Genomic DNA, 13,370 nt, shown 5'->3' on the forward strand with positions numbered 1-13,370 from the left:
TGATCAGGTGATTGATAGCACATTAAAGGCTCATACACACAAATGTTTTCACACAAACGTTTTACTTTAATGGGGCCGCAAAAAAAAAAAAAAAATTCCGTATTTGTATGTCCGCAGGTCCTATAGAACATGTCCTATTCTTGTCCATTTTGTGGACAAGGACAGACTTTGTTACTATGGATGTGCAAAAAAAGCAGCTGTCTCACGGTAGTCATCCGTTTTTTTGTTTTTTTCCGCGGAGTGCAAAATACGGTGAGCCCTAACACAAGGAAAATATCAGGAGCGCAAAAGAGCATTTAAGTCACACCCTCTCTTTGGTAAACCACGGCCATTTCTATTCAGCCACGTCCCTATTCTATTCAGCCACATCGGCAAATGGCATTTATCATGTAGAAAAAATTAAAGGGGTATTCCAGTTACCATACATATAACTTTTTGTTTTAGACTAATTCATCATCAATAATTACCTGATATAATGTAAATATCACATATTTACCGCTCAGTAGTTTTCTTCCTCTGCTACCCACTGTGCTTCCTCATAAATGACCATGGCATCGACCTGTAGTTCTGAGCCTGTTAGGTTGAGCATGCTCAGTGTGTTGCTATGAATTCTCCCGTAAATGTCTTGTCAGTGTGCTGCTCATTGCTGAGAAAAGGGGGCGTGACCGGACTGTATATCAGGCAGCCAATCAGTAAACACCAACACTCACAGCAGGAAAGCTAGGGATTGTGGGGATTGTAGTTTTGTGAGGGAAGATCAGGCGCCATGATACTCAGTGTGTTGCAGGCTCATACAGGAGCTGGACAAATGGATTGGAAGGTAAATTAAAGCTCTGGTTATATGTATAGGTATGGGTTCTGGTTGGGTCACAGCTCGCAGCCTTAATGCAGTTTTTCAAAAATTAAGTTACTTTACTGGAATACCCCTCTAATACAAGACACTTACTAATGTATTGCTATTATCCATATTGCCCCCTTTGCTGGCTGTATTAATTTTTCCATCACAATATACATTGCTTGTTTCCATGGTTACAGACCACCCTACAATCCAGCAGTGAAGGCAGTACTTGCACACCACAGCAAAAAGCACTGTCTCAGCCACCAGAGTCCAGCACTTTTTCCTATAGTGTGCAAGCACGACCACCATTGCTGGATTGTAGAGTGGTCATAACCATGCAAACGAGCAGTGTATAATGTGATGGAAAAATGAATCCAGCTAACAAAGGAGGCAATATGGATAATAGCAATACATTAGTAAGTGCCTTGTATTAACCTTGTCCACATGATAAATGCGTTTGCAGAAGTGATGGATGTTGGGAGTTTCAATTTATGATGTCAATTTATAATTCAGTCACTAGTCTCTAAAAGGGTCTCATGACCTAAACAAGGTTGGTCATCTATACTCACACACTGTAAGGTGTTTTTAGGCAGACATTAAAAGGAAAAAACGTATACGATTTGAAACCTCGTATTATGGCTTTTACCCTTCTGATAATTGCCAGGAATTAGTTTTTTTACCTATAGGGTTATCGGAAGTCTAAACATTTTTTTTCTCTTTCATTGTAATGTCCCTCAGGGCTCATGCACACAGCATTAGTTCGGTCGTTCTATGCATTGGGGGGACGCAATTTGTGGTTCCCAAAGCACTGGCACCATCCATGCAGCTGCCACGACTAATCCAGACCCATTCAACTTGTCCGTCCACACCGCACGGTGCGGAGGCAGGGACAGAAACCCCACGGAAGAACTCTGTAGTGCTTCCATGTGGTTTCGTGCCTCTGTTCTGCACCGACCTTCCGGATTGCAGACCCATTCAAATCAGTGGGTCCGAATCCGTGATTCGGGGTGCAATATGGGCCCTTAGACGCATAAGCTTACTCCATTTGCCCCCCGTTCACCCGCTTCAAGTGAAGAGCCGACACTTATGAGCAGGGAGTTCTGGCCCAGCAGTCACGTGATGCGGGGGTAGTGGCGTCAGCAAACAGAATGAGACTACTGAACTTCCGGACTGCACGTGTGAACGGCAGCAGATAGACTAAGCATTAAACATTTTAATTTGAGATTTTTTATTTTATTTCTGCCACACTTTTTGAGACCCACTACAGAACAATACTTGTCCCTGTTGGGATCTTGGATGGTACCAGGGGCAAAATCTAAGCTTAATTTACCGCCAGCCAACCGGTTTACTTCAATCTCTTTTAGGGTACATGTACACGGGGGTGTATATATTGCAGATTTTCTACCATGGTATTGCAGGTGGAAAATCCACTGCGTGGTCCATAAGAAATAAGCGTGTGCAGATTTTACGCTGTGGATTACCCCCTCTGGATCCATTGAACATTACTCCCTTCATTACTACAGATTACTAAACATTTCTCGGGACACCATGTGATTTAGTTTTTTATTTTTAGACTTGTGGCGCTTAAAAAAAATATATAAATTGTCCAAAGGAGGCGGCCCATTTATGAAACACTGTATTTTTCAGAGCTATGCTCCATACCGTACCCACTACCAGATCTGACTGTAGCCATTATAGCCACAAAATTAGTATCGTCCACAAGTTTGCTGCCTTTGGTTAATATTGTAGTAAAAACTCTAGTTGAGCTTCATGGTTTTGTTTTTCTTTTCTATCCTGCCTACATAAAATTGTGCCTTTATTTTTTGTTACAATGTGTTGATTGTACATCATTGTGATCTGTAATGCGGTGTATCTGCATACGTTTTAGCCCCAATCATTGGCGTCATTTCCTCCCATCCACGTAAAGTAAAATGTTTTCGTGTCTCCGTATCTGCTACTGGTGTTATTTCAGGACTAATTGAAAAGGACACGTTCTAGGGCTACTTGTTATATTTGCGGGATAAGCATTTCCCAGTATGGTACAGCGTAATTGAAGCTGATCCTGCAGATTTAGTACCAATTACCAGGTAGACATGGCCATCTGGTTTCGTTCAATGTCTCTGGTTGTAGGGCAAGCAGAAAACATTGCATGCACAGTTCCTACAAGTACAACATGCCATGACCCCTGACATACGCAAACGGGAGATGAGCTTGCCTTCACGGTTTGTCCGTCTGCAGGGTTTTTTACATGTTGCGGTAAAAAAATGGAGGTGATGTCGAAATTATGGAGAGAACACAGGTATTTCATTTCCTTCTGATTTCGGCCATGTTTAACAGCTGAGGGAAGACTTCTGTTTCTTAGAAATAGTATTATTCCTGCTGCAGACAGGGTAAAGGGGGAGGCTCCTGCTTCAGCCAGCTGTCTTACGGCCAGACTCAGGATAGGGAGGAGGGGGGATCATTGCTGGAGCAAAGAGACCAGATTTATTTGTGAATTTCTCAGTTTTACCTGTAATATAGCGCAAAATATTATAAAATGTGTTTACTATTCTTTCAGTGAATACACCCTATTGACTGTTCCCTATTGTTATATAAAGTTATTATTGGCAAGGGTTTTGTGAAAAGTTTTTATTTATTTATTCACAGTATTTAACAACTGTTATTCCTTATGAAAAGAAAAATGTCCCTCCTTCTGTTGAAGACCTCCAAATACTAACTAAAAGTAAGTACGGATAAATGAAATTCTGTTTGTAGCAGGGTCTTAAAGGGGTTGTTCAGTGTATCATTTTTAGGGGGAGGCTCAGAGTGGGTTAAAAAAACATAAAAAAAGAGTAATACTCGCTGTTTCCCTTTTCCGATTCTCACCAGGTTCATGCAGGAAATGCATGATTATGCATGCTCAGCCTGGCACTGGCTGCGGTCAGTGAATGACCGAGCAGGACCAGCAAGCAGAGACCCTGATAGGTACTGGAATGGGAGCATCTGGGAGTTTGTACCCTACTGAATAACCACTTTTATCTTTATATATAGCACTATATCTTTATATATAGCATTAACTTATTCCACAGCACTTTACAGACTTGATCATCACTCACTGTTCCCAGCGGGCCTTACAATCTAAGGTCCCTATCAGCATGTCTTTGGAGTGTGGGAGGAAACCCACGCAAACATGGGTAGGATCCCAGGACTGCAAGGCACCAGTGCTAACCACTGAGCTCCAAACTGCCCAATTTTCTGATAGATGCGCCACCTCACGATGTTCTGACATCTCATTGATGCATCTGAAGGTTTTTAACGGTGCACATTAGGGCTGCAGCTAACGATTATTTGAATAATCGATTAGTTGCCGATTAATTTCTACGATTAATCGGGAAAAACGACAAAATTACAAAACAGAGAGGTTTATATGATCTTACTTGAAAAATTATGTTCAAAGGCCATATTAAAACAAATTGTGGACGACACTATTATGGGGGATCTGTGGACGACACTATTATGGGGGATCTGTGGACGACACTATTATGGGGGATCTGTGGATGACACTATTATGGGGGATCTGTGGACGACACTATTATGGGGGATCTGTGGACGACACTATTATGGGGGATCTGTGGACGACACTATTATGGGGGATCTGTGGACGACGCTATTATGGGGGATCTGTGGACGACGCTATTATGGGGGATCTGTGGACGACGCTATTATGGGGGATCTGTGGACGACGCTATTATGGGGGATCTGTGGACGACGCTATTATGGGGGATCTGTGGACGACGCTATTATGGGGGATCTGTGGACGACGCTATTATGGGGGATCTGTGGACGACGCTATTATGGGGGATCTGTGGACGACGCTATTATGGGGGATCTGTGGACGACGCTATTATGGGGGATCTGTGGACGGCGCTATTATGGGGGATCTGTGGACGGCGCTATTATGGGGGATCTGTGGACGACGCTATTATGGGGGATCTGTGGACGGCGCAATTATGGGGGATCTGTGGACGGCGCAGTTATGGAGAGGGGGATCTGTGGACGGCGCAGTTATGGAGAGGGGGATCTGTGGACGGCGCAGTTATGGAGAGGGGGATCTGTGGACGGCGCAGTTATGGAGAGGGGGATCTGTGGACGGCGCAGTTATGGAGAGGGGGATCTGTGGACGGCGCAGTTATGGAGAGGGGGGATCTGTGGACGGCGCAGTTATGGAGAGGGGGGATCTGTGGACGGCGCAGTTATGGAGAGGGGGGATCTGTGGACGGCGCAGTTATGGAGAGGGGGATCTGTGGGCGGCGCAGTTATGGAGAGGGGGATCTGTGGGCGGCGCAGTTATGGAGAGGGGGATCTGTGGGCGGCGCAGTTATGGAGAGGGGGATCTGTGGGCGGCGCAGTTATGGAGAGGGGGATCTGTGGGCGGCGCAGTTATGGAGATAACAGTGCACAGATCCCTTTCCTCATAACAGTGCACAGATCCCCCTTCCCATAGCAGTGCCATACACAGACCCCCCCTTCCCATAGCAGTGCCATAGACAGATCCTCCCCCCTCCCCATAACAGCCCCGGCCCCGATGCTTATAAGTCGGACTAATCACTGCATCTTTATTTTACCTTTTTACAATGACGCTCCTGTAACAGCCAGGCAGAGCGGACGGCGGCGTAACGTCACTCACTCACGTGACGCACCTGCTCCGCCCACCTCATGAATGAAGGAGGCGGAGCAGGCGTGTCACGTGAGTGAGTGACGTTACGCCGCCGTCCGCTCTGCCTGGCTGTTACAGGAGCGTCATTGTAAAAAGGTAAAATAAAGATGCAGCGACCGCCCGCCCGCATAGCAACGAATCGGCGATTATTCGATAACTGGATTCGTCGACAACGAATCCAGTTATCGAATATAATCGATTACATCGATTAATCGTTGCAGCCCTGGTGCACATACCCTACAGTTGCCTTAAGTCACACAATTGCCTTTGTTTTCTGTTAGAAAAACTTAGGAAATTTTGTAAAATATAATATTGAAGAGCATCTGATGGAATTAGACATTTCATGCAGTAAATGTCTAGTGTTGCTCTCAGTAGGTTTTTCCTCTTGGTTAAGATGTGATTGATGAGTGCAACCTCTGTCAGAACATAGGCTGATATTAATGCATATTATAAAGCGGTATAAATGGGAATAGTTTTAATTGGTTGCTTAGCCTAGGTGGTATAAATGTGATTTATATTTCTTTCCAGTTCTCCGTGCAATGAAAGATGACAGTGAGAAAGTCCCAACGTTGCTAACAGACTACATTTTAAAAGGTAATACCCTTTAACGCAATCAAAATGCATCCAATGTGAAAGCACGTTGATTTTTGCAAACTATAGTCTAGATCAGGGATGCCCAACCTACGGCCCTCCAGCTGTTGCAAAACTACAACTCCCATCATGCCCAGACAGCCTACAGCTATTGGCCTGCAGCAGGGCATGGTGGGAGTTGTAGTTTTACAACAGCTGGAGGGCCGCAGGTTGAGCATGCCTGGTCTAGACTATAGTTTGCAAAAATCATCCAAAATGATAATCGGCAAACTCTTATACCCCGTTAAGGGGTGTTGGTGTTTCCAGCTGCATAAATTCTTCCCGATTCTCAGTTGATTTGTAGGTTTTTGTTAGCAGATACCATTATATGTATAAGGCCTCATGCGCACAACCGTATCCGTTTTGCGGTCCGTGTGGTATTTGCATTATATTTGCGGACCCGTTGACTTCAATGGGTCAGTGCTCTGCATTTTACGAACATGTTCTATCTTTTTTATGCAAAGCACATAAATAATCTGTGTGCTTTCTGCATCTGTTCCTCGAAAATGTAGAACATGTCCTATACATGGCAGCAGAATGCGGACCACATACCCATTGAAGTTAATGGGTCTGAAGAAAAATGTGTATGCGGCACGGATGGTATTCATATTTTGCAGACCACAAAATACATATGGTCGTTTGCATGAGGTCTAAGGTAAATCCTAAGGACAGTCATAGCAATAACACAATATTTTGGTGGGACATTGTTTTAGGACAATCATTCGTTCCCTAACCCCACAGGACTAACATGCACAATATTGGCAGATATCTTATATCCAGTCTAGTATGATTATTGGCATAATGTTTCTGTCCATTTTCTGCATTTAGTAAATTTTCACAATAATTCTTAGGACAAATCCAAGTGAGATGCTTCTTGAAATTTAGCGATCCCTACGTCTCTTCTCATCGCCTCCCTTGATAAACTGTTGTGTGACAGGCTGTCTCATTTCTCTGCTCTCATTAAAGAAGGAGAATGCATAATTAATAAAAGGAAAATCTAAACCTGAATACGTTAACCCTCTGGTGAATTCAGTTTTTTTTATCTGATTGATGGTAATAACCAATGTCTCGGAGATATAGAAATCCAGTTCACTATATAGACATGCCACGCACGTGGGTATGGCACAGTCAACTGCACAGTCATACGCCGTGCATCCTCATCACTGTCGTAATGTGAATGCGCCATGCACTATGTTAATGCATTACTCCCTTGTTTTTACTGTTTGTAATGTGCGGTCCGGGTTGGCATGCCAACTGTCGGCATATCTCTATATACAAACCCCTTAGGATTAAGGGTTTATATGCCTCAATAGAAAAAGTTAGGCGCAAGTAAATGTGTAACCGATTTTTTTTTTTTTTTTTATTCAGAAATTTTGGTTCCTGTTCAGATTGTCACTTCTATTTTTGTCAATATTTCTGTGTCTTTATGACTTAAGCCGCACACATGAGAACTGTCTTTACAGATTACCCCCCTTCCCCCACCCCCGCCATACACATACACGTTTTGTGAATGGGAGAGTTAACAAAGCTGGTAGACACCACTGGCAACAGCTTTTCTGCCTGAGATCACAATGAATGAGCAGTTGAAGTCAAAGATGCCTGATCCTTCTTGACAGGGCCAGGCATTGTACAGATTTTTCCCTGCCTGGCCCTATTGATCAAAGCGTAGAGGGCGTGGCACTTACAGAGTGAGCTGAGCCTCTAGGTGTAATGACAACGCCCACGTTGCTCTTAAGGGCTTATTTGCATATTTTAAAACTTAATTTTTCTCAGCAATGCGGGCCCATATGTAAATGGGACCAACACAGATTCCTTCAGCTGCTAGATGCACATGTAACAGGTCAGACAGTGTCATAGGTACAAATCTGCTGACAGATGCCCGTTAACCCCAAAATGTGTTTAGCACAAGTACATGCAATTCACTGAAAATACGATACAAAGGGTCCATGACCTTTTAAGAGCTAGTTTTATACATTTAGTATTATTTGCTCATTAGGTACAGGAACATATACCATATGCATTGATTTATCCTTTAAAGAAGACATCCCTCAAAAAAAATGTATTCTCTGACCTGCTAGAAAGGTACATGATGTAATCTGTGGTGAATGTCTGTCAAATTTTTTTCCGGTGACTGTAGTCGTGAGTTATAACCTCCCTTCTGATCCAAAGCTTTATGTGACCAGCAATCAGACTTTCCAAATAACACAGCATCTTATTTGTGGACAGGAAGTCAGTTTCTCTATGTATTCCTATGGGAGCCTCACTCTCAGTCTCATAGGAATGAATAGAAAAGTAACTGGCTTCCTGTCCTGTGTCAGTTGGAGATCAGAGTTGGTCACATGACACGGCTGAGGATCAGAAGGGAGGTTATAACTTGCAAATAAAGTCACCGGTAAGAAGATTACATTCACTGCAGATTACATCATAATACCTTTTTAACAGGTCAGAGAATATTTTTTTTTGCAGGAGCTCTACTTTAACCAGACTTCTCACACGGCACCGAAGTTCATAGAGTCAGGACATCATCAAAACTGCTAATTTAAAGCTTTTTAGGGTGTAAGATAGGAGTACTGGTTTAGTTACCTTTAATAGAAACCATGCCTGTATCTTAAAAAAAAATAAAAAATCTACAGATATTCTGTGTGTAGTAGAAGCTATTCTGAGGCCGGATTCACATATCCAAACTCTGTATATGTGCCCCAACCCGATCATGGGTTTAATGACCTAGACTCACAGTATCAAAGGGGGTTGTGATGCTATGAGTTTGGATCATTAAAACCATGGAATTCAGTTGAAGACCTTGGAACCACCCCTAACACGCATGAGGACGCTGCACTTCACTTTGTGTTTTCACCTCTCTGTATGTTCTTCTGTCTTTTCTTTCACCTGACTTCTCTTGTTTTTGTGTTGTGCTAGCCCTGGTGTAATACTGGATGGCTATGAGGTTTGTTAAGGTGTGTTACGGAGTCTATGAAGAGCATGTCTTTAACTCTTAATGTTGGATTACCGATATTCTTCTGGAATCCAAATCTGCCAGTGCATAAACCAACCAATATTGGGTGATATTTCATAGCTTTTACAATAAACAACATTGATTGCCTATCCACAGTCTAAATGTGTGATCAATTGGAACTCCCACCCATTACAAAAAATGGGGGTCCCAGAGCTCTTTGTTTTGAATGGAGCAGTTGCGCACGTCTGACCACCTCTCCATCTCTGACACTGCTGGAGATAGTCGAACTCTATACTCGGCAATCCCATAGAAGTGAATGGAAAGGTGGTCACGCATGCACACCATTTAAAAGGAGTTGTGCAGCCAGTTAATATTGATCACCTATCCACAGGATTGACTCCCGGAACCCCCTGCTGATCAGCTGTTTGAAGAAGAGGCGACGCTTGTAAGAGCACTGCTTCCTCTTCTAGCTTGCAGCGGCGGCACACTGTATTTACAAGTGCTCATCCCATTGAAGTGAATGATACAAGCACTTGTAATTACACTGCACTGCCGAGATGAGGGGCGGTGTAATCTTCAAAAAGGAAGCAGAGCTTTTCAGACGTGCTGCAAGAGTCAGACCAACACTGATCAGATATTGATGACCTATCCTGTGTGGATAGGTCATCAATATGTACTGGCTGCAGAACCCTTTTAAGGGCTTATGTTAAAACCAGTTGATTCACATTTTTATTGCATCAGTAAATGGTATGGTATATGGGGGGGGGGGGGGTGGGGGGACAAAATTTAATTGCTAATTACTATTGAGGAGAGAGTGAATGTAAAAGACATGTCCTTGCTCATGGTGGTCATGTGTAGTATTAAAGTGGTGCAGTAGGTAAGTGTCCTGTGTGGTATACCTGTTCATTTCTATTAGTATTCACTTTCTTAAACTTTCTGTATAATTCAGCTGTTTTTCCCCCATTGCAGTTCTGTGTCCTACCTAATGGTTCCTGGCTGCCGAGGAGGTCATCTCTTGTGTATAGGATGCATTTTCCCTGGATCATTTCCACTCCGTCAGCAGACCTAGTAGCTGAATCTGCATTCATCAGCATCCCATTTCTATGCGTCAATTGGTATTTTGAGCATGTTGATATAAGTACCCAGCTGTTCATGTCGTCTGTGATAGCAAGTATTATGGGATCCCTATCGTAATGGTGCAGAATACAGGGAATGTGTGTCCCATTCCCCCCTTCACAATCGGGGCATGCTCTTCCTAAAATAGTCCTATGTGCGACTTCAGAGTAGAACAAATGTACAGTTTTAGCCTGTTTTTATGTGTTGAATTCTATTTTTACAGTAAGTACAAGCAAAAACAAAAAAGTCACTTTTAATGGGTGGAAAGACGGACGTTTCTTATTGTCATTATTTTTTCAAATGGATTTTGATGGTCCGCTAGCTCAATGCAGTAATATGTTGTATTTTGTCTATTGTACAAAAGGGATCATATACAAATTGCACTGATTGTATACACACATTCTTCTGGTTACAGAGTGCAGTCATACTAAAACTGTAGGTCTCTAATTTTTTAACATTTATCTTTTGATGTGATGGCCTGTGTCTTTAAAGGCTATGGACACCTTCGTGGCAATTTTTATGATTGAATTTTACAAATTTTGGGCTAAAAATAATTTTTATTAAAAATGTTCAGCCATTTTTGTGTTGCAGGGGTTAAAAAAAATCAGTCTGTTTGCAGAGTATCACTTCTCAGTCCTGTCAGCTGACAGTTTATGGGAAGCCTGATAAGAATAAGTGTTTAATGAGAAGTGTTGAGCGATCTTGTGTTTCAAGTTTAGCGTACAAGGTTCGGGTTATCCAAGAATCTCGTTATAGATTTCGCTACCACGGACCATAACGGAATTCGGAATCCTTAACGGAATTCTTCCATAACTCGAACCTTGTACGTCGAACTTGAAAGCAGAAGTTCGCTAATCCCTATTTATGGGGTCAACAGAACAGAGATATAGCTTCACATGAGCGGTCAACTGACCGGACTAAGAAGTAACATTCTACAAACAGAATGATGTTTTAAACGGCTGAACATATTTTTTTTATAAAGACTAGTTGAAAGAATTATTTTAGCCCCAAAAGACCATCTTAAAAACTTGACCCAAAGGCGTTTGTAGCCTTTACATTAAAGCTCTACCATTGATTGATAAATTTTGGCTATATAGTCAGCAAATATAAATTCTAGAAAATTTTGTAGTTTTCTTTTGTTTTTCAGTACATTGTATTCAGTTAATAAAATGGTGATATGTAGAAATCACCAACTGCTGTTGACAGATTGTGTTCTATCTTATTTGTGTGAATACCTACAGCTAGACTCTTTAACATGTGCTTACCTGATGCAGGTTTGTGCATGGTTTGATTAAAATAAAAACATCTAGCATTTGCATCAGGTATTCATGTGTTAAGGAGCCAATCTGCTTGTTGATGGTTTCCATGTAGCAAGATTAGATTTTTAAAGAAATGCTAGCTTTTACATTTGCTGACTGTTAGTGGTGATGCACACAGATGTTTTTGTGACAATATACTGTACAATCCTATTTGTCTGTTGACAGACATTAAAAAAAATGTGTATGGAAATATCTCATTTATAACCGCTTCCTGTCCCAGCACTGACTAGTCACATCCTCATAGATTTTCTGTGCAGACTCGAATAGCCGTCTTCCTGTTCCTCCTCTCGCAGCGTTCCAGTGCTCCCCCTCTCCCTGTCTTTTTGCCGCTGACATCAGCCTTGGCAATGGCCAGTAATTCCTGAGCTAATACTTGGTTACCGGCCGGCGTTTACCTAGAATAACCCCTTCAATGCTGATAATTGTGCCGACGAGAGGGCTCCCTCTGATTGTATTGACAGCCTGGACTGTCCAGAAGTATTATGTTAGAAGGATTTCCGGTCTCCGAATCGGATTTTAAACAAAATGTTAAAAACAATTATAAAAAGTCTTTTGTTAATAAAAAAACAAACAAAAAACTTGTGAAGCAAGCAAGGGGAAAAAAACTAAACATTTTTAAAAATAATTTTAAATCAATAAAAGTTAATAAACAGTAAAAAAGCAGAACTATTTTATAATATGTTAATTACATTAAATAGTAAACAGAAAAAAAAAACGACAGTGGAAATTTTCCTGCATTTTTTCCGTTATTAAAAAAAAAAAAAAGTATTTAGCACTTTATGCAGCCAAAAATTATTCCTAAAAAATCTTTAATATGGGACATGATTTCATCCTGTTCACACAACCAGAATGCCAATTTTTTTTATTTTTTATTGTTTTGTCTTGAAACACCCGGTAAATTTGTTGCAGAAATCTGTTCCATCCCTCTGAAGGAGGTTGTTTAGATCCCAATCAAATATTTCTGCAGCATGTGAACATACCCTTATGGCGTTAACTAGAGATATTCATTGGAAATGAGTGTGTAGAATTTCATAGTCTCTCTTATATAGTATTGGTTTTGTCACCTTTGAACCCAACTAATAGTCTATCTGTAAGTGCTTCAACATCTAAGCAATTCATTTAGAAGATCCTAAATTGATTGATAAACCTAAAAGCAGGAAAACCTATTACCTTAATTGGATAGTAAGATCTTGAGTTTGGAAAAGCAACGTCAATCTCATCGTCTTCGAGCGGTAAGCTGGTGTTTCATAGGTTTTCATTTCTCGTCTCCGATACACATTGTCTTCATTTGGTCAGATTCTTTAAATATCCAGTTGTATATGTCTAATATTTTAGAATCAGAATCAATTTATTTGGCCAAATAAGTTTGCACTTACAAGGAATTTGACTTGGCAGTTGCTTGACAGACACAAACAAAGCAGTACAAGGACAGACAGTAGGGACAGTGTAGGACAAGGACAGTATGTAAGTTTTAGTGGCAATAAACAGGGAGAAGTGTTCCTTTTCAGTTCTATGATGTAATGCTTTCAAGTCATAGCAGCTTTAGCGTGGTTGTGCATTAAGCAAGGCAACTGCCTGAGGGAAAAAGCTGTTCCTGTGCCTGGAAGTTTTAGTAGCCACTGAACGGTATCTCACTCCTGAAGGCATAGGCTGGAAGATGGAGTGAGCAGGGTGAGAGGGGTCTGGGGCTATCTTAGCTGCTCTCTTGCTACACCTGCTAGCGTGAAGATCCTGCAGGGAAGGTAAGCTGCAGCCAATTATCCTTTCTGCTGTTCGGATGATGCGCTGCAGTCTCACCTTTTCTAACCGAACCATACA

The 13,370-nt window shown here is 41.8% G+C and overlaps 1 protein-coding gene across 1 annotated transcript in view; it reads left to right on the forward strand.

Moving 5' to 3' along the window:
* Positions 1-12,141, forward strand: part of FEZ2 (fasciculation and elongation protein zeta 2) — a 51,264-nt gene extending 39,123 nt beyond the window's left edge. The window contains exons 6-8 of the mRNA XM_044291537.1: positions 3,485-3,560; positions 6,063-6,128; positions 10,087-12,141. Coding sequence (XP_044147472.1) covers positions 3,485-3,560; positions 6,063-6,128; positions 10,087-10,103 — 159 coding nt within the window. The 3' untranslated portion in view covers positions 10,104-12,141. The remainder of the gene's footprint in view (positions 1-3,484; positions 3,561-6,062; positions 6,129-10,086) is intronic.
* Positions 12,142-13,370: the final 1,229 nt, after the last annotated feature.

This window comes from Bufo gargarizans, chromosome 4, assembly GCF_014858855.1.
Source record: "Bufo gargarizans isolate SCDJY-AF-19 chromosome 4, ASM1485885v1, whole genome shotgun sequence".
Lineage (NCBI taxonomy): Eukaryota > Metazoa > Chordata > Amphibia > Anura > Bufonidae > Bufo > Bufo gargarizans.